Raw genomic sequence first — 23281 nt, 5'->3', positions numbered from 1 at the left:
ACGCATATAAGCATATGTGCATATATAGATCGCGTTTTACATTTTTATTAATTCATATAAGCATTAATACATTTATGATTTATTTATTAATTTATTTTGTTAAATATATTATTTTTTTATTGTGATTCATAAGTATTATTATGTACTTATTTTATTTCTTTTATTTTCTTTTATCCAAACTTAATTTGTTATTAAGGTGTTTGTATATAAATGGTGTATTTTAATTTAAATAACGTTTGAAGGATTTTCCAAAGAATTTTAAATGTCAACTACAATCATCTTTAATTTTCATAATTTTATAGTCTTTTCAAATTTATATACTGTATTTTTAGGAACTTAATTTATTCATATAAAAACGTCATTTGTTTTTAGTATTTTATATATCTTTGAAAGTGTGTACTTTAAATGATATTATTGGGACTATTTGGTTGGATAATTTCAATTATATATGCTAGGAAATTGTTAACCTATTTAAACTGATATACTTAATACCAACGTAATACGCATATAAAACGATAAAAATTAAAAATTAACTTAGATATATGTACAAAAATGTTTAACGATTTATTTCGATTGTGACCAATTTCTCGCCCCCTGAAAACGAATTTTAGTTTGGGGAGCGATAGAGTTTGAAAACAGAATGAGAGACATATAGCCGTTTATATATTTTATTTATTATAAATACATTTTATTACAATATTGGCAAATGAATTAAGAACAGTTACTTAACACGAGCAACAATAAATATAAAACAGAAACAACAATAATATATAATTCAAAGGATTTTATTTATAAGAAACACATTTATATATATATCTGCAACATAAAATGATCAGACATGGATATCGAGGATTACTTTTAGTTATTTTTTAAACACATTTCTTTTTACAAAAGGCATAATCCAGTTTCTTTATCTTAGACGATGTTTACCAGCAGGTGTTGCAACGGCTCTTAAGGTAGCTGCACATCTTGGGGTGGCTGGCGAATCGGTTGTACAAACCCATCATCTTGGGGTAGCTGCTGAACATGTTGGGGAAGTCTCTGTACATGTTTTCCATGCAACAATAGAACATCATGTCACACCACATCATCTGGAATGAAAGCAGAAAAATATACGGATTCTAAGAATAGATTCTGATGAATAGCAAATATAAACGAATCATGTTGAATTAATTTTGTAATAAACTTACAAGGCTACCCGGCATTGCCCGGGACCATTACATATACAACAATGAATGAAAATAGAAAAAAATATAAGAGAATTAATTCTACTGAATCTAAAACAGCAACTGCAGGTTTGCATTTTTTAAAATAAATTCTTCTTTTTAATGTAAAGTTAGTATTATTTAATTACACATCCGTTCTCTTAATTGTATATAGTTTAATTATATAAAAATACTTTTAAGTATTCTTATATCTACTTATATTATATACTGCTTGTTTCGTTCTAAGTAAGTCCGTACGTTCCGCTTTTAAAAATTAACTAGCGGGGTACCCGGCGTTGCTCGGGTGTTTGGAGGTGTGTGTATTTGCGGTGGATGGTCACATCAACGACAGAAAAACGATGTTAAACTCCTTGAAAAAATCGGGAAAACAACAAATATAAAACTGCCCCGGGTCGACCGTGTGGTAAAAATTAGTTTGGTAGTATTGAACATGGAAACTTGAGGCAAGGTAGAAAACCCCTGACATGTAACTCACCCACCCACCAGGGCAGAGTAACAGAAAAGTGATTTAATTTAAAAATTAAAACTTAAATGTGCGATTTTAATGATAATGAGGTCAAACATGTATCGCAGTCAGCTTTCGCTGCGAGGCTGGTTTTTTTGTTGTTGTGTTCTTTCCCCAATTTTGGCTGTTTGTTTTCCCAAAGATTTTGGGGAGGGAGAAGCCAGCTCTCTATAAAAAGAGGAGTATCCCAATTAATAGCAATTGTCTGATTGATCAAACTTTATTGCTTTTCTGGACGTCCCTGCCACGAGTGCAGGAAAAGACAAAAGGCCAAGCCCAGCACAAGTACCCGGAAATTTTTCATTTTCACTTTTATATATGTATATATATATATATATATATATATATATATATATATATATATATATATATATATATATATATAGAGAGAGAGAGAGAGAGAGAGATTACAATCAAAACTCGGTAATTTGCAGTTTCGTTACTATGCAATTTCGTTACTATACAATTTCGCTTCTATTCCACATTCTGTTATGCAATATTGTTACTATGCAAAGTCGTAGCTATGCAATCTGGTTATTGTTCAACCTAGTTACTACACAATCTCGTTATTGCACAACTTTTTTAGTTAACAATCTCGTATTTGTGCAAATTTTTTTACGATGCAACCTTGTTAGTGTGCAACTTTGTTATGTGCAACTTTGTTATGTGCAACATTGTTACCTTGTAACCGCGTTACTATGCGATCTGTATTACCAGACAAACTTGTTAGTATGTAACCCCGTTACTATGCCTCTTTGCTAGTATACAACCTTGCTAGTATTCGACATTGCTAGTATGCAAATTTGCTAGTATTCAGTTTTGCTAGTATGCAACCTTGCTAGATTTCAACATTGCTAGTATGCAAATTTGTCTATTATTCAACTTTTCTAGTATGCAAATTTGCTAGTATTCAGCATTGTTAGTATGCAACTTTGCTAGTGTTTAACTGTGCTAGTATGCAAATTTGCTAGTATTCAACTGTGCTAGTATGCAACTTTGCTAGTATTCAACATTACTGGTATGCAACTGTGTTAGTATACAACTCTGCTTGTATTCAACATTGCTAGTATTCAACATTGCTTGTATTAAACTTTGCTAGTATTCAACTTTGCTAGTATTTAAATTTGCTAGTATTCAACTTTGCTCGTATTTAAATTTGCTAGTATTCAACTTTGCTAGTATTCAAATTTGCTAGTATTCAACTTTGCTCGTATTCACCTTTGCTGTCATACAGCTTAGTTGCTGTACCACTCTAATCAGGAAATAAATACTCCCTAAGTTATAACGCAGCAATAGAACATCACATTATCTGGAATTAAAAAAGTAAAATAAAGACAATTGTAAATGAATTTTCGTGAATGGCAACCAACAACTGATTAGATGCTTATATTTTATGATAAATGCTTATTTGAAATGTGAATTCAGTAGGATTTGATTACGCATTTGTTTGCTTTTCATTGTATGAATTTTTATTTTAATATACAACCTTAAATTTTTCACTCTGTTTATTTATATTTTTTTATTCTGCGCGTTCATTCCTTAGTTATCCGTATGTTGCATTATTAAGTGTATATATAATTTTCTAGCATGCACTTTTTAAATACTGGCTAAATTATATATACATCTGATAATGCTTTTATTGTTGTTACGTTATCAACACTTAGACGAGTTTGTCAAAGAAGTTTATCAACATTGAGGTAATTATTAAAATAGATTTTCTTTAACGTGAAGTGTAAATGGGGTTACCCACTGAATGTAGATTTTAATTGAATAAATAGTATATATAGAAATCGTGCTAAATTAAAAGTTTATATAGGCCCGATTTCAGCATGAAAATCGATTTGTGAATCAATCTATCATTTTGTATATGTTAATAAAATTGTGTGACCACACACGGTAACTGTGTGCCTTGCCACCCCAGGCTAAACTTGTGGGAGATCTCGGAGTAGTAGGGGACCCCGGAGGTAGTGCGTTATGGCTCACCGATGTGTGGATATGCCCTGGCACACTACCATCCTCTACCCTATTGTCCTGTGGATGCCCTTGGTGTGGCGCAAAATAGGGGAACAATTCCTAAGATCAAACATCACTGCCGTGTAGGCCTTATCACAGCAAAAGGCTAAGAGATGGGAATTCTGACTTCAAATCCTACTGCCTTGCAGTTTCCCTTAAAAGGCTATGGAACCTCATCCAGAAAGAAAATGCGTAGTAGCGTACACGATAAGGCGACTGTTTACCTCACTGAGATTACTTTCAGCCAGAAGCTGCGACCTCCTCTGCAGACAGTCGTCGCAGGTTCGTTCTGTTGGAGGTTCAGACGGTGTTTATCTGATGCGCAACATATACTGCACCTAAACTGCGCAAGCAAGTTTTGAGCCAAGGTGAAAGTCCTGTGGTAATGGAGTGAGATACCCCAACACTGAGAGATAAAGAACTGAGGCCCTAACTTGCGAATTGCATAATGATGATGAATCAAATTGTTCACAAACAGAGAGGAACTCGCCTTCACTATAATAGACTAACAGTGTCTACAGAATTTTACATTCACTGTATCGCTTTCTTTATAAACAGTTTACATATTTTGTGTAAGAGGTTTAAATATTGGATGCTTAAGGATAAGTATTAAATAATAAATTAATTTACTCACAATTTATTCTGTAAAAATTCGTACATCTAAATCATATTGCATGTTCCTTTAGTAGATATTATTTGTGTATTGAATTTATATGTATGTTTTAGACAGATGCATCAATCCATTAATAGTAAAATCAGAAACAAGAGTTGATTAATATAGACAAAACATATTTTGGGTGTTTACATTGAAATTAATAAATAATAGATTCAAAACATATCGGACACGTTTTTTGTTTTTATTTTTTAAATAAAGAATTATTTATTTAAAATTTCTAATTATCGGCTTATACAAAAGTCTTGTGTATGTGCAAATGATACGCTTATTTGTTTAGATGGTCTTGGCGCAGTCTCTAGTTGCCAAAGATAGAGGTGTATCGTAAAGTTCAGGGTTCTAGCGATCGATCATGCGCACATGTGTTAAAATTAATACAAATCCACTGTTTAGATAAAAATGTAATGCAAAACGTAGTGGTTGAAAGTTCAAACACGTGCATTATTTCCTTCTTTAAATAAGAACAGTATCGTCTAAACTTTGCTGATGAATACTTTCATATAAGCCGAAAATTAGACCTTTAAATGAATAACCATATATATATATATATATATATATATATATATATATATATATATATATATATATATACCTCGTAATTCTTTTATTGTTGTTCTGTAATCAACACTCAGACGGGTTTGTCAAAGAAGTTTTTTTTAACATTGGGCTTATTATTAAATTTGATTTTCTTTAATGTGATGTGTAAATGGGATTACCCACTGAATGAAGATTTTCATTCAATAAATAGTATATATAGAAACCATGCTAACTTAAAAGTTTATATAAGCCCGATTTCAGTATGAAACTTGATTTGTGAATCAATCTATCATTTTGTATATGTTAATTAAATTATAAAGAAACAAACAAAAAGAGAGAAACTCGATTTCACTATAAAAGACTTTACATTCAATGTATCACTTTCTTTATAAACAACGCACATATGCTATGTAAGATAATTAAACATTGGATGCTTAAGGATAAGTATTAAATTATAAATTAATTCACTCATAATTTATTCTGTAAAAGTTCGTACGTCGAAATCATATTAAATGTTTTTCCTTTAGTAGATATTATTTGTGTATTGAATTTATATGTATGTTTTAGATAAATGCATCAATGCATTCATAGTAAAATCAGAAACAAGACCTGACTAATGAGGACAAAAACATATTTTGGGTGTTTACATTGAAATTAATAAATAATAGATTATAAACATGGCGGACACGTGCATTGTTTTATTTTTTTTAAATAAAGAATTATTTATTTAAAATTTCTAATTATCGGCTTATACAAAAGTCTTGTATATGTGCAAATGATAGCTTTATTTGTCTAGATGGTGTTTGTGCAGTCTCTAATTGCCAAAGATAGAGGTTTATCGTCAAGTTCAGTGCTCTAGCGATCGATCATGCGCACATGTGTTAAAATTAATACAAGTCCACTGTTTAGATGAAAATGAAATGCAAAACGTAGTGGTTAAAAGTTCAAATACGTGCATTATTTCCTTTGTTTAATTAAAACCATATCGTCTAAACTTTGCTGATGAATACTTTCATATAAGCCGAAAATTAGAAACATCCGAGTGACTGTCGTTTAAGTGTTAGGGACGTCCATTTCTTGTATTAAATAATTTTACGAAAAATTCTTCATAAATTTTGGTTTTGGTTTTGATTATAGCTGAAGGAACTCAAGTTATATATATATATATATATATATATATATATATATATATATCTGTATATATATATATATATAATTTGAAGTTGCTATTTCCCAAAGGTAGGTTAACCAGTGAAATATAACGAGGTTCATACGAGAGTGCTCAATACAGAAGTAGAACAAGTTACATTTTTTAATTCCATTTTCGGAAATAAGGGTTGTTGCCTGACGAGACCTCTAGTTGGTAAATACTGGTCGACCGAAACATGCTCATAACTGTGTAGCAACAAACTGCTGCTTATGTAAAGACAAATATATATATACATATATACATATATACATACATACATACATACATACATATATATATATATATATATATATCATAATTTTTCGCTTCGGTTTCGATTCAAGCTGATGCACCCAAGCCATAGAGATATAATTGGGGGGGTGCAACTTTATAGTATATAAAAATCAACAGAACATTAACACTCTAATAATATATACGAAATCTGTTAAAATTAAAATATCACATTTAAGAGTACTTTCTAGATTAGATAAATACTTTTGCAGTTTAAAAAAAAAATATCTACAATATTAACAGCGTTTCTCTATTTCCACTGAACATCTACAGAATGTCAACATCAAAATATTACATGGGAATGAGTGCCCTGTGGAATTTCCCCAGGACCCGCTTGTATTTATTAAAACAAAATAAAAGTAAATGTAAAGCTGTTTTCATCAGTTGAATTTGCTAACAGAGTCCGTGTTGTTAATATAAATTGTTTTCTAGTTATATAAATATTTACTCCAAGTGCTGAATAAATATTTGATAATTTAGTTTGTGTACTCAAGTTTTGTGAATATGAGGTTTTATTTTAGATCATTATGTATATTAATAGTTTAAACCAATCATCTATGCTGTAATACGTAAAATTTTACCTGATCACCCATGAACCACTGACTTCCGCCATTGCGCATGCACAGAGTCCTCTCCATAAAAGGCATAACACGATTGAAAGTGTTCATGTATCTCCAATACATATAGTTCTGAAAAACAAGGAAAATATAAATAATTTAATTAATATTCCTGATATTCACTTTGTAAACAGAAATAATGATACTCACGCATATATTTACGAAATACCTTTTCTCTTGAACATTTTTATCGCAAAAATATAAATAGACAATTTAGTAAAAATAGCAAATATATTTAAGTATTGAATTTTATAAACGACAATTATTTTATCATTTTGACTTGCACTGTGATCATTTGTTTTTGCCTCCATTCCCCAGCAGCCCAAACGTTCCATGCCCAGTATTGTAACAAGATTGGTACACCTCCTATATATACATAATATATATATATATATATATATATATATATATATATATATATTTAAATTAAGGAGTAGTCACGAACAATTTGTATTTTTTAACATTATTTTATTATTCCGTGTCTTGGTTTTTCATTGAGAATTATGTTTGGATCATTATAATAATGTTTTTAAGTCATTGAAATCGTTTTTACGCGCGTTTCAAACTTCTGTGAAGCGTCCTCGTCAGAACTTATATATATATATATATATATATATATATATATATATATATATATATATATATATATGTGTGTGTGTGTGTAGTCATTGCAATCGTTATACAGTCCTGTTTCGTTGTATCACAACCCATCAGTGTCGCTAGACTAGTACCTCTCCCAAGCCGTGGATTGAACCTAGAACCATCGCGTTGACAGTCAGCAGTTCTATCGATCGATCCACGGGAGCGACGCCCATAAATTATCTCGCCAAATGTCTATTTAAACAAAAATCCGTCCACCAGTGTTAAAACCAACCGCATCTTTATAAACACACGCACACACACACAAACATATATATGTATGTGTGTGTATATATATATATATATATATATATATATATATATATATATATATATATTGGTACAGTCCTATATATATATATATATATATATATATATACATATGAATGAATAAATGAAAATTACAGGTTAAATAATATTCATCATATCATACGGAATAAGAAAAAGAGATAAAATCAAAGTTCGTGCTCACAGTTATGCTCTTTGCTGTTGTTTCAGAGCCGCATTATTCCACTTCATATCTTCGAATTCCGATTGAAAGTCAACACCAAAGTTTACCGGCATATGCTGAAAAGTATGGTGATTCCCAGGTGCACTTACGTGGCCGCTGGCTGGCCCTAGTAGTGACACCAAGGCTCGATTCACGCCCACAAATCCAAAGAGACCCAAGATTCGCTCCATAAGGAGCTACAACTTTGTATCCTTCATCTCACTAGCCATCCTCCACCCCCGACTTGAACTCGCTGAACTACTTCGTTTGGTCATACGTTGAGAACACCACCAACATGATCTCACACTACACCAAAGCTGGCCTAATGGCCGCTATCCGCTATATTCCCCACGTCTCAAAGATCACTGACACGGAATGTTTATGAAATGGAGAACGATAAGCAAAGGCTTATGGCCACCACGTACCCCATACTTGTTATTATGGGATTTTTTTCTTCTGGGGGACTTTAAAACAAAAAGTATATACAAAAAATCCTTAAAATCTAGACAACAAAAAAAGAGACCATTACCAACACTATCAGTGGAATCAGCAGCGAAGATCTACAGGAAGTATTTGCAAACGTTGTTAAACATGCCCAGAAATGCATAGATGTAAACGAGGAGCACTTCCAGCGCTTTTATAACACAATGTTCCTCCTCTCTACTGCATTTTCTGGGCTCTTTCTAAGTAGGCCACATTGTATAAGATTTTATTGAATAAACAAATATTATGTATATCCATAGACATATTTGTATCGGATTCCTACACATGTCGGTTCTGGATATGACCTTAAACTATGTCCGATGGTGAGGCCCCAGCTTGCACGCTTTGGGCAGTGTGGAGCCACCCTTTAATTGCCAGTGCTCCCAGGCCCACTCTGGCTCGGAGTGGCAGTAACTATTAGGGTCCCAACTATGGGTTAAATAGAAATCGACTTGAAAAAACAAATACATTCTATTAAAAAAAATGTTCTTTAAAATTACTGGATTCGACAATAAATAATCTTAAAAGGGTTGATATGCCGTAAAACAAAAACAACCGACTAACCTACACGTGTCAATATGTATTTGAGTAATCGTAGCGTCGGTTGCACAATTTGAAAACAGCACAACGCCGTTGTTGTAATAGGAAAATACACCTTGCAATATAATGCAAAAAGAAATTAATAAAAAAAAAACTAGTAGCGTTCTGGATGTGGTTAAAAGCTTAGATTTAATTTCTCTCGAAGTTCTCAAGTCATCGGCGCTCAATACTAATTGAGAAAATGGCTGTCAATAGACAGAATTATGCGTTTCTAAATTCAGGAAACATTTTTGGCTCCGAAGTAGATGAAGAATATTCGAATGCAAAATAAAATTATGACGACGTTTAAAAAGGCACATGAGTAGGGCTGTGAAAACAGAACATTCTTTTCATTCTTTTGACTCTCAAGTATATATCTGACACAGTAAGGCACAGTCAATCAACCGAGAACCATATCAGTATATATAAAAACGTAAGATATTAACGGATACATAACATATAAACGGATATATACTCAAGAGTCAAAACAATGAAAAGAGTATGCAGTTGTCACAGCCCTACACAGAAGAAAAAAAAGCAAGAAATATTTGAACTCACATCGTAGTTGCTGCAGTTGCCTTCTCCACCGAATCCGTAGTCGTTCATGTTGTACTAAAATATTTAAAAAAAAAATGGCGTCATTCATTGGCGTAAATATCAGCAATTTTCATAAAGTGGTAAATCTAATTATTAAATAATTACGAGTGTTAGTGAATCATTTAGATTAAAGTAATGTTTTTATAAGTTATTCATAATAACTCACACATGAACGCATATAAAGTGAATGATGTGATACTTAAAAAATTAATGTTAATATTTATGTGTAATTTATCTCAGCAGTTGATGCATGCAACCAAAAAGAATGCCACCATAAGGATGTTATTATTTCTTTTGGCCAGAGTATAGAAAATAAATAAATAAAATATCTCGCAATTTATCTTGTTTTATTATTTATTATATATTATTTTTTTTGTTTTCTATTTATTAATTTTTTTCTCTAGATCAACGATTAACTCCTGATGAGTCTGTTTATGAAAGAGGCTTTGTCCAGTTTTGTCGGCTATTTTCTTCAAAGTAATCTATAAGTTTTGTACCGTAAAACATATATATATATATACATATATATATATATATACACATATATATATATATATATATATATATATATGGAAATTAAGCTACACAGAATATACTGCGTTTCATCAGCGCTAGGATTTGTCAGGCTTATGCATAAGCCTGACGAATCTTAGATTGGATGAAACGCGGAATATTCTGTGTAGCTTAATTGCCATATATATTTTTATAACTTACTACCTAGCTCTACCTATTCATTGAGCCTTCTTGAAGTAAATACTTAAAGTTTACGCATAAAATTATACTTTCATATAATAGTTTATGTTATTAAATGAAGTAGTCATATATATATATACACTTGTGCCCGATATTATTCATACCCCTCGGATCTTTGAGATTTCTATAAGAATATTGCTCAAACCAGAAGGTAGACAATATTAAAGGGATTTCAAACAATAAATCAAGCATAAGCATTTAATTTAAACTCAACAAATAAATAAATTATGCAAGTTTTAAACATTATACAAAGAAAAACAATAATGGCACTAGTTCAAAATTATTCATACCTCTCTTACTAATAGTCAATAGCATGCCCTTTATTCTTAATAACTGCCTGTAACCGTTTGGGATATTTATCAACAAGGTTTTTACAAGCATCAACACTGATTTTTGACCATTCTTCAATGCAGTAGTTCTCCAAATCCCTCAAATTTCTAGGTTTCCGCTTTTTAACCTCAGTTTTCAATATGTGCCAGAGGTTTTCGATAGGGTTCAGGTCTGGACTCTGGCTAGGCCATTTCAAAACATTAATTTGATTATCCTCAAACCATTTCTTGACTATTTTGGCAGTATGTTTTGGATCATTATCCTGTTGAAGGACCCAGTTTGGTCCTAAATGGAGCTTCTCCGCATCCTGTCTAATGTTTTTCTTGAGTATCTCCAAATATTGCTCCTTCTTCATGGTTCCATCTATCTTGACCAAACTACCTGGACCACTAGCCGAAAAGGAGCCCCAAAACATTAAGCTACCACCACCATGTTTCACCGTGGGTATGGTGTTCTTTGGGTTGTAAGCTTCTCCTTTCTTCCTTCAAACGTAAGAAGCATCCATATGGCCAAACAATTCAATTTTTGTTTCGTCAGTCCACAAAATACTTGAGAAAACGGACTCTGGAGAATTCACATGGGTCCTAGCAAACTTTAGACGTACTGCAAGGTGTTTTCCGGTGTGCAATGGAGTCCTTCTTGGTCTTCTTCCTTTCAGACCATTTTCATGCAGAGTCCTTTGCAATGTTTGCCTTGATATTTTTATGCCAGAAGACTCCAGATTTTCTAAAATGTCCTTATTAGTGGTGGTTGGATTTGCATTAACACTTCTTACAATATTCCTGGTGGCTCTAGCAGACAGTTTCCTATTTCTTCCTCTACCAATCAAGTTGTTTGTTGTGTGGTGGCTCTGGAATTTTTTGATGATGCTCTGTACTGTTGCTGTAGGGACCTCAAATTTCTTGAAAATTGACTTGTAACCTAAACCATCCTTATGTGAATTCACAATTTTAGTCCTAAGATCATTACTAAGCTCTTTTTTCTTCCCCATTCTAATAATTTTTATTCTTTTATTGGTTTTCAGTTGATATCATTTTAATTTCTGAAAAATGCAAAAAACGAAATGAAATTAATCAAAGGTTGTATAAAAGCATTCAAAATAAGAATCAAACAGAAAACAAACAGTCAGAAACTCGATTAATACTGAAAAAATAAGGGGGTATGATTATTTTTGAACATTGCAGATTTTATAAATAGCTGTATATTTCTTTTATTACAAGTATCCCGAGATTTTAAAATGACGAAAATGATCAGAAGAGGTTTATTAAGAATATGTATCAATATGGACGTAAACAATAAATTCTTACAAAAGTTACACCTAATAAACTCAATTTTCAAGGGGGGTATGAATAATATCGGGCACAACTGTATATATATATACATATGCTTGTGTATTGTAATATGTAAAGATAAGTAGTAATTGAAAATCATTTGTAATATTGCAAATCTATAAAAAGGAATAAGCTTAAGGCTTTTAAAAGTCAAACTAGTATTGTCTACAAGACTAATTGCGGAACGAATAAAGTACTAGATGAAATTCAATTTTAGTGCGAAATACTTGAAACTTCCATTCGCTCATTTGTGACGGGACGAGATTACGATTTTAACAGATATTACATAAAGAGTTACGTTCGAAACTCCGTGTAAGTCACCGTGTTTGAGGGAAAGATTCTTAAGTTTGCCAAGATAAACTTGAGGAATGCCTGAGGTTTATAAATAAACACGACCGTAATACTATAACAAAACTGAGAATAAAATTCATCCGAACTCTAGTTGTAAACGTACAGACATCTATTTTCGTCACAGCAAAATTTACATATAAAATACACTCGCGACTATGCCTCTTAATTAAAATAAGGATTTATAATATACGTTATTATACATCCTTATTTTAATTAAGAGGCATAGTCGCGAGTGTATTTTATATGTAAATTTTGTTGTGGCGACAATAGATGTCTGTACGTTTACAACCAGAGTTTAATTTCAGAAAAGAAATTCCCTCTACTTTTAAAAATTAGAAGTTAACCCTGAGTAAGTGGATACATATGTAAAATAATGAAGATCCTTGTTTGAGTAGAGAGAATGAATGATAGATTAGGGGTTAATATATAGCCTCAGTGAGTAAACGGAAATAAAGGGTTTGCGTTATTTCTGAAAAAAAAAATTTCTGCCTATGTTCTGTTAAGCAATCTAGTCAGTGTTCAGGAGGAAAACGTTTCAAGTCCAAAAACACAAATAGAAGCCAGATGGATAAACTCCCTGAATGATTGTTTAGATCGTCTTTTTCTTTTTATCTTATAGAGTGACAAGATTTCTAATGTATACTTTCTGATTTCTGTAACCGTATTTTTAATTTGTGCTCAACATAATACTTCCTCAACGGTCATTCAACACCAGTGTGCCAGCCTCGGAGTACCAGGAACGGTGTTCAAGCAACGGTGTATAATAACATTATATTCACCTTAGACGAAACGAATACCTAAAATATATGAGGGGCCCCTTCCGGAGATTTTGACGTATGAACTCAATCACACTAACTAAGTTGCTCGGAAATCTATACGTCTGATTCGTGTATAGTTGTTGTAGAGAACAAACCACAGTTTTTGGTACACCTGCTAATTTTTGTCGATGAATGGCTGCCACAAGACAAAACATACTTTTACATAAGAGGTTTTCCTTCTCTTATATGCTTGTTTTAACTGAGAGTGCGGAGTGCATTCATTCCCTGTGAATTACACGTGTCTGTAGATAACAAACTGAAAATGTCTGCGACTTGGTGCCTAGCATTCTCCAATGTTCACACGCCTGGTACTGACCAACCTTATATTTGCTTAACTTCAGTTATCTGGCGAGAAGCAGTGGTTCAACTTGATTATGACGGATATATATATATATATATATATATATATATATATATATACTATTATTATTATTATTATTATTATTATTATTATTATTATTATTATTATTATTATTATTATTATTATTATAAAGTATTTTTAAACGAAAATTTAATATTATTAAAATATATGAACAATCGGCACTGAATATATACAAATACAAATTTAAGTCAAAGTGAATTGACTCAAATATTAAACTTTATTCCTATCAATTTCTATAATCGAGCATACGTTATTATGAGTTTGGGTAGAATATAGTCGAGACATATAAATTTAATCGAGGATTTGAAGTTTCTCTCCAGTACTTGAAAAATAAATAAATTAAATACACACTTTTGTGAAAAAAAATGAATTAGGTTAGAAACACATTGAGGACTAAGGTAATATAAATATAAATAATTAGATGAAATATAAATCTAAAAAATAGGAATACGAAAATAGGGCGATTCATAAATTCCATGGCAATCAAAAAATGATTAAACAAAAAAAAACCTTGAGGGGTAGGGGAGATAGGTCCAACCGCTTGGTATCGTAAATAACAAGATCGGAATCTGTTCAGACATGTATAAATACGTGTTTTTTAACCGTCTGAATAGATTCCATTCTGGAATATTTTAAATAACATAGAGTTTGAAATTGTCCGAATAATGTCGAAACAATTGAAACGTTCATGAAAATGCACAACGTGATGCTCTAATTTTTTGTCGCCTGGTTTTGGGAAACACTTTGTATGTATATATATATATATATATATATATATATATATATATATATATATATATATATATATATATACACACATATATATACATATATATACATATATATATATATATATATATAGAGAGAGAGAGAGAGAGAGAGAGAGAAAGAGAGAGAGAGAGAGTAAGTGAGAAGAGGGATAGATAGATCATTAACAACATTGGAAATATGTGCCTCACCCTGAAGCGTCCGTTCTTCCAGTGGTAGTACCTCATGTAATCGTGCATGATTTCATAGAAGCAATCAGCGATGTAGTCACACCTCATCATGTCCATAGAACTTCTGGGATAGAAGTCTGCAAAAAGATTAGGTATTAGTTTATTTATATATTTAAAAACGAAAGGTATTTGTTTTGTTTTTTTTAATCAGAAACATATTAAATAACATATAATACAAGTCCTTCACATGATTTATATATTTATATAAACTCTCTTTTATATTCCACCAATAGTAGTTTGAGAGGCTTTCAAATTGCATTGGTATAATGATTGAAATTATGCATTTATGGCCGGAAGTGCGTGTATTTTTTGTAGATATTTATGGTGAGAAACTCTGAAAAAGCTGCATTTGTGATATACGTATGTCAGAAGCAGAAATGCGTTATGAGATTCCAGGAAAAACTGTCTTGAAAATAGTTGTGACTATGTAGAAAAAAATAACCAAGCATAAATGGTCACTCGTTTTAATGGTACCACTTCTGTCTTCGTAGTTCTTAAAGTTTATGAATTTAATAAAATAGAGTTTTTTTTATTAAAGAGCCTCGTAATGCTAATTCAAATAAATAATACATTCATTTCTTAATAATAGGTATTTCGTATATGTTTGCTTGAAATGGAAACTATAATATCGATGTACTGCTGCCGTCACAGACAAACGTAATGAAAGAAATAATTAAACAATCCGGGTCGGTATTTTTTCTTTTAAAGTTTTTATATTATCGTTAGTTTCGGCACTACTTAAAAAAAAGTCTCTCGCTGCAACATGTTCATTGGCAAGCGTTTCTCTTTTCTTCCGACCGCATGCCTGCCACAGCCGGACAATTCTCGTTCTTCTCTTTACACATATATTTTCTTTGGCGCCGACATTGTTTCTACCCTGAGGACGTGGTGCATTTTTCTCTCCTTTTATTCTTTTCTCTTTTAGCACACACTTCCTAATTTGCATATGTGCATTTTTCGGCTACTGGCGCTGCTGCTAATCTCTTGGTCGTTTCCTGATGCTGATACTTACTCACGCGCACGTTATATTACGATTATTATGTGTACTTACTTTTAATTTTCAATCTTGCTTATTACTCTGTTTTAAACTACTATATCTCAATGTCCGATTTTGGAAAGTGGCATAACATCTGCATGGGATGTTATGTTACCAGAGCGAGGTTTAGCTGCTAGCGAAAATATTCGCAGCAGTTTTAAAAGTACGCATGCAAATTAGCAAGTATGAGCGAGTTTGCGTTACGAGAAACAGAAAAAGGAAAACAAAACAAAAAAAAAACAGCACATGGTCCACAGAGAAGTAATATGCGCTCCGGAGAATATAGACCTGTAAACACGAGAGCGAGAAAGGACTGGCTTGCGCCACCGTGAGGGGGCGGAGACAGTGACTTTTAAAAAGCAAAAAGAGAAAGTGCGAAAAAGATCTAGGGAAAAATATTAAATGTGTTGTTTTGAAAGAACCATGAATAAATGTGGAGTCAGATTTTTATTTCTTTCCTGTTGTATTTGCTTGGTACTTTGCACATCACCTACACATTGTGTGGGGGTTAGTGTAATATATGTACCTTTTCATGACATTATTATTCTAGCATTGTTTTATCCTTTAAGGAAATACCTTGTATGTATTTCCTTGTTGAAAGACAATTCTTAAAAGCGTCTGATCCTAGTTATGGGGGAGTGCTGTACAAGTTTATCTCTCATGATATCATTTTATTTTAGTGGGGTGGTGGTATAATTTCTATTTTCAGCTATGGCAACATTTTTCGGGACTTTCTTGTTTATTGCTTCTTTTTTTCTGAGACATAATTTATTGCTAAAATATGTACTTTGCTGTAATAATAAAATATGATGGCTTTATTAATTATTATATGGAAAATAAAGTTGCGTTTATTTTTAATGTAAAGAACATCGAATAACGTTTTCCAAAGAAACTGGCGAATCTCGATAAAATATGCCAGCGGAGAGGGAGACAATGAAACAGGTGTTGTTAAAGACTGTACATTTATTTCACCATTTGTTATTGTCGTGAAGATGTGAAAACACCCATTAACACATAGACAGGCTATTCAATATACACGTAACAGATCGACACTTCCAGACACCCCATATACAAAGAAAACTAACTTTATAATTCTAATAACTGGACGATATACGAGCATCGATTACAGAAAATAGTATACTTCATATAGAGTAGACATACAAAGACACAGTTAAATAAACCTGGCAATACAACACTGGGAGCTAAATTTTACGATCTACGGGCTCCTCCAACGTCTACCGAATGTCTGAATACATTTAAAGGGTCAGTGGTGGGATCTTTCTATCAATCCAGTAGATATCTCACTACTGATGCAATTCTCCATCTATATAAGAGCCAGGTACGTCCAAGGATGGAATACTGTTGCCACATCTGGGCAGTAGCAGCTAGAAAGAACTTGTCCTGCCTTGATAGACTTCAAAATAGACTTCGTAGCCTCGTAGGGGATGTCCTTTTCTCTTCCCTGCAACCCCTATCTCACAGAAAAGATGCTGCGAGCTTGTCTCTGATGTACCGTTATTTTCATGGAAAGTGTTCGACTGAGCTTCAGCCTTTGGTCCCCCTTCGCCAAACTTTCACAAGAAACACTCGTCTAGCTGTAAACACTATCAATAATTCCCCTACTCTTTATCTGTGCCTAAACCTAAACGTAGATTCCAAGAACAAAGCTTCTTTCTTAGAACTGCACGCCTGTGGAATTGTCTTCTGTTTTTCTGCTTTCAGTACAATATGGTTGTCTTCAAGTCTAACGTAAATAAGTTCTTGATGAGCCGTTCCATATAAGTTAAGAAATTTACCGAATTTTCATTACTAATGATTACTATATTTTTTCAATTTCTACTGTACACTCGTTAACCCTTATCCTTGAGCGACCTTGATAATGTGGTGGTGCCTCTGTAAAAAAGAGACTAAACGCTGTTATATTTGTTATCCAACAGTTAACGATCCAATTTAATGTGTCATCCAAAACTACACGGGACATCATTCGTGTGTCATAAGGGTTACACCTTAAGTATTAGTATTGTCCTGGGAATTAAAGATTTAAAAAAAATCTATAATGTTTATTTTAGCATTAACTACGTTGGCTCCGTAAATGTTTAACAGGTGCCGGTGAATGTTGATCAGTAAAATGTTTTCTGCATTTATTTATTTAATGACGCATTTATGAAGTTACGAAGGTACCGAAAGTAGATCAAATGTCTGCTTTCTAATTTCCATAAATTTGTTACATCTTTCTCTGTAGATTAAAATAATCGAAATAAACGTATACAATCAAATTAAATTCATTTTATTACTTACTATATTCACGGGCCAAGTACCTGCAAATAGCCATGGTCTCGGGCATCCGCATGCCACCGTCCATCTCAAGACAGGGGAGATAATTACAGGGGAAATCTGAAATAGAAACAGAATAGCATTAAAATTATTAATGTACTAAAAGACATACTTCTCGTTTATATGACGTAGTACTATTAATAGATATTATATTAAGAAATAAAATTATATAAATATTTTTACTTGATATATATGAAACAATTACTTGATATCAACAATTAAACTTCATTTTAAAGAGATGCGTCATAATCGCGTTGAACTACTGTCAACATGATCTCGTCAGATCACCCAAGTTATGCCTGGTTAGCACGAGATGGGTGAGCATCTGTGAATTCGAGGTGCTTATCTCGGTATTGTTTCCAGTTGTCCTGACCACACACACACATATACACGCACGAACACGCACACACATACACACACACACACACACACACACATATATATATATATATATATATATATATATTTAGTAGAAATGGTAATTAATAAAACTGAAGAAATTACTCAATACTGTTGTAGAGCAAATATGCATTTTATTTTTTATTACCGTATCTTTCTGTTAAGTTACGTTATTGTTTCAGCTACCCGGCCGTTTTTTTTGTCCAGCTGTAGCTTCCTCAGACTTTTACTTTTTTATGTTCGTTATGATGGGATGAAAGAGTGAATGATGTCAGGGGAGGGGCACGAGATAAGCGGAGAAAAAAAAAAGAAATCATCTCCCCAACGAGACGCCAAAAACCTTAACATAAAGACTCGAATTTTAAAGTAACCCCTCCTCCAACCCCCACATATCTCCCTTCCCCCTCCATGCATCCTGATGCCCTCAGCCACACCAGATATGAACTTCCCAGACCCTCCCCCACAAGCTCCTTAAACTCCAAAACCCTTGTTCCCTTCCTCTTTTTTTCTCCGCTCTTCTCGCACCCCTCCCCTGACATCATTCACTCTTTCATCCCATCATAACTAACATTTCTGTAAAAGTCTGAGGAAGCTACAGACGGCAAAAAAAAACGGCCGGATAGCTGAAACAATAATGTAACTTAAGAGAAATATACGGTAATAAAAAATAAAACGCATATATATATATATATATATATATATATATATATATATGTTTCTGTAGAAATATATTTTCTAAAAATATGTACCAACCATTATTTAAGAAACTCAATGTAATTACAGAGCAAAATAATGAATAAATGACTAAACGTTATATACAAGATTCATGATACCAGTCAAGTGAATTGAATTATGTATGGTTTCAATTCAAATCAATAAATTATTTAATATAACCGTAAAAGGTTAATCGTTTTTTTTTTAGTTTAGTTTCCTATCTACAAATATTTATAATAGTTTTTAATTATTGATGTCATTTTCATAAGTATGCACATATTAATTAGAATTAATGCATTTACTTTTTAAATAGAAAATTTTGGCAGAATATTCTATAATTTATAGGGAATGTTACTACGATTAGTTGGGTTTACAGACTTTATTGTTAAAATTCAAAATGGCGTAATGGAAACATATTAAAAGGTATTTGCAGCTTCTCTTCCAATTTTCGGATTTTAATCATTTCAAATCACACTTTGTTTCCTTTTGACGGATTGATTGTTGCTATTTCTTCTGATGAATTAAGGGTAAATGTATATTCACTGATTGATATAATAATTAAGTTATTGATTTTGCGCTACGAAACAGATACTGTCAAGAATTGTAAATGTCAACTGAATTAAAGGAATAGATTATAAGATGGTCAATATCATGGATTTTGGAATATTGTTTTTGTCATTTATTATATATATATATATAGATAGATAGAGAGAGAGATAGATAGATAGATGGATGGATAGATAGATAGATAGATGAAGAGATAGATAGATAGATAGATAGATAGATTAATAGAGAGAGGGAGGAATAAATCAAAGATGTCAACATCTTTAACTTTGGAATATAGTGTTTTGTCATTTATTACCTTCATATATATATATATATATATATATATATATATATATATGCGTGTGTGTGTATAGATAAATAGAGAAAGAGAGAGAGAGCCAGAGGCCAGAGATATATAAAGAGAGATAGCAGGCACTCTTACGCTAAGTATCCATAGTCTTTCAAAACTGAAAGAACATTTACCTAAAGATATGTGCATATATTTCTAGAATTATTTCAATAATTTTATATTAAACAAATATTTTGTCTTAGTTAATCTAGGTCAATATTAAGATTAAAATTTCTATTTGATTTTCGGAGTTGGCTTGTAAATATGCATACGATAAAGTATTAATATTAATTCTATAGCATATCCTAAATAATAATGTTTACAACTTTTCAGGAAGTTTTATAAAAATCCCAGGCATCATTTTCTTTTTTTGATAAGCACAACAGTGTACATTTTAGCTATTTAAACTTGAAAGTACCCCCCAGGGGGTTAACCGGAGGTTCTCCGAAAAATACGTTCTGTTATATTTTTACTCATATCATGTTTAATGTTTGTGCAAAATTTAAAAAAATTCCGTAGTTAGAGAAAAGTGCGGACAGACGAACGGGCGAACGGACGAACGGACAAGGGTGAATTTACAGGTCCACCCTCCTCTTATTGGAATACCAATATAAAAACATTTCAAAGTGTAGGATATAGAAATAGTTGTAAGAGTAAAATAGTTGCAGCCAAATGTAGGCATATTAAAATTCTCAGAAAACCAATTGAGTCGCAGAAATTAGGAACTCGCGATCTCTAGAAAATGTTTAATATTGTAGCAAATAATTGTCAACCACGAATCCCTATTCTGTCCAACAAACACGAAGGTTTTAGCAACCGAAAGGCAAACCTGCCAGCTTCGTTTTTTGTCTTCAGACGCAAGTCGAGATTAAACAATCGCACTAGCTGACCCTGTGGAAATTCCACAGGGGATTCATTCATATGTAATATATTGATGTTGGCATTTTGTATATATTTAGCGTAACTGGAGACGCTCTGATAATTTTGTAGCTCTTTTATTAAAACGGCAATCTAACGGAATATATATATATATATATGTGTGTGTGTATATGTGTGTGTGTGTGTGGAAAAACTGGTAATTAGTAAAAACTTGAAGAGAGTGCTCAATACTATTGCAGAGCAAATATGTGTTTTATTTTTTTTTATTATTTTATCTGTGTGGCTACATATGTTTCCGATGTTGGATCGTGTTTGCGATCCGATAGCTTCGTCAGGCCTCGCAGAAGTCGTTGGTACTCATTGGAAAAAAAGTGCTTTTAAGGAAACAAAGAAAAGGAGAGGGGGAGAGGCGGGTGTTTACGATAACCTTCAAAACTGAAATATTGTCAACACCCGCCTCTTCCCTCCCCTTTTCTTTCTTTCCTTAAAAACACCTTTTTTCCATGACTAACAACAACTTCTGCGGGGCCTGACGAAGCTGTCGGATCGTAAACATGATCCAATATATATATATATATATATATATATATATATATATATATATATATATAATAATTTTTTTACTATAATAACTAAATACCTACAGATACTAGTGTTTCATCCTTTCGGGATTCTTCAGTGCAGGGTGTCACGATTAACACCATCCGAACGATTCGAACCCCGCGACACGAGACATCTCTGGCTCGATTAGCGGAGACTGTATCAAATTCATATGTTTTATGTATATATATATGTGTGTGTGTATATGTATTATGTATATATATATATATATATATATATACATGTGTGCGTATTATGTATATATATATATATACATAATACACACACATGTATATATATACATAATACATATACACACGCATATATATACATAATACATATGCACACACACACATATATTTGCATAATACATACACACACAATATATATATATATATATATATATATATATATATATATATATATATATATAACTTAAGTTCTTTCAGCTATAATTGGAACCTGCACCAAAACTTGTGAAGAATACTTGGTAACATTATTTATTACAAGAAATGGAAGTTCATAACCATTAAACGACAGTCACTCGGGTTTAAGCGTGATACACAAAATAAATAACACATACGCTATCCTATCATTATATAGATGAATCCGAACATTTTATTTATTTAACAGAGCGCGGATGCACGCAAATACTGAGCCGTGTGCGAAATGGCTTGATTACAAGGAAAGCAAAATGACTCTATAAATGATAAAGAGCACGTTAGAGAAGATGATCACGTAAAAAACGTGGGTTGCATCACAGTTATAAAGAGAAGTCACGCGTGGCAGATAATGGGAATATTTTTTAAACGTTGAATTTCTTTCTTATTCGTTATTTTTGGCTTCTTTGTGACTGTGTCTACTATGTGTGGGTCCTGTGTCGTTAGCTTTGGTTTCCCCGATATTTTCTAATCAGAATTACTTTTAGTAAAAACATCTGAGGGCGGTACCGGAAGGTTGTTAACATGGTACCTGAAATAAATTTGTTGTGGAACAAACTGGATTCGAACCTGACAGAACTAGATTGTAAGTCCGTGTCGTTTACTAGTGAAATGCCGTCACCTCCTAGATTTTAAGTGAGTTTTTTTTAATAGAATGCAAAGTAATTCCTAGAAAAATGTTCCTTACCATTCCTGCAACGATCCCAGTCGGAAAATTCGTATCTCTTGTCCATGTATTTGACACCGGCCATATGGAACATCATACGCATGCACTCGGCACGGCCGCGGCCATTGAAGTAATGGAGGGTGTAGTTAGGCATGGCTGGATTCGCTGGTGAACTTCTTCGAGCAACTGCAAGTTCGTCTTTGCTAACAACGACGCTAAAACCTCTGAATTTATACGCTTAAACAAATTAAGTTGTTAGTCCCAATTGAGGACTGTCTGGCAAACGTCCCAAGGTTTTCTATTCAATATTCCATGGTTCTAGGTCGCTTATTCTATTTGTACTTTAATGTCTTAGTTAATAGTGCAGATAGAGAATGAGACTCTTTGTGTCAGTATTTCTTATCGGATGTTAATTGTTCTAAAAGGTCCAATGTCTGTATTAAATCAATTCGCCTAATAAGAAAAAATTCCTCCTTGTAGTTCCTATCCAATGGGAACAAGCCAAACTATGGAAC

The 23281-nt window shown here is 32.5% G+C and overlaps 1 protein-coding gene across 1 annotated transcript; it reads right to left on the bottom strand.

Moving 5' to 3' along the window:
• Positions 1-926: 926 nt before the first annotated feature.
• Positions 927-22920, bottom strand: LOC145265264 (S-crystallin SL20-1-like). Its single transcript, XM_080121045.1, has 6 exons — positions 22788-22920; positions 18137-18232; positions 14764-14879; positions 9801-9854; positions 7016-7123; positions 927-1091 (listed from the first exon to the last, which is right to left on the bottom strand). The coding sequence occupies exons 1-6, from the start codon at positions 22918-22920 to the stop codon at positions 927-929; spliced, it is 672 nt and encodes a 223-aa protein (XP_079977171.1).
• Between the last annotated feature and the right edge of the window lie 361 nt (positions 22921-23281).

The sequence above is a fragment of the Euprymna scolopes genome, chromosome 40, assembly GCF_053919585.1.
Source record: "Euprymna scolopes isolate OS-2025 chromosome 40, ASM5391958v1, whole genome shotgun sequence".
Classification (NCBI taxonomy): Eukaryota; Metazoa; Mollusca; class Cephalopoda; order Sepiida; family Sepiolidae; genus Euprymna; species Euprymna scolopes.
Note: the sequence above shows the minus strand (reverse complement) of the source record. Positions and strands in the feature narration are given on the sequence as shown.

Coding starts and splice junctions, on each gene's coding strand:
- LOC145265264 (XM_080121045.1), bottom strand. CDS start 22,920: ATGCCTAACTACACCCTCCATTACTTCAATGGCCGCGGCCGTGCCGAG. Junction 14,880..18,136: donor GTACTTGGCCCGTGAATATA/GTAAGTAATAAA, acceptor ATCTTTTTGCAG/ACTTCTATCCCAGAAGTTCT. Junction 1,092..7,015: donor AGTGGTTCATGGGTGATCAG/GTAAAATTTTAC, acceptor CTTTCATTCCAG/ATGATGTGGTGTGACATGAT.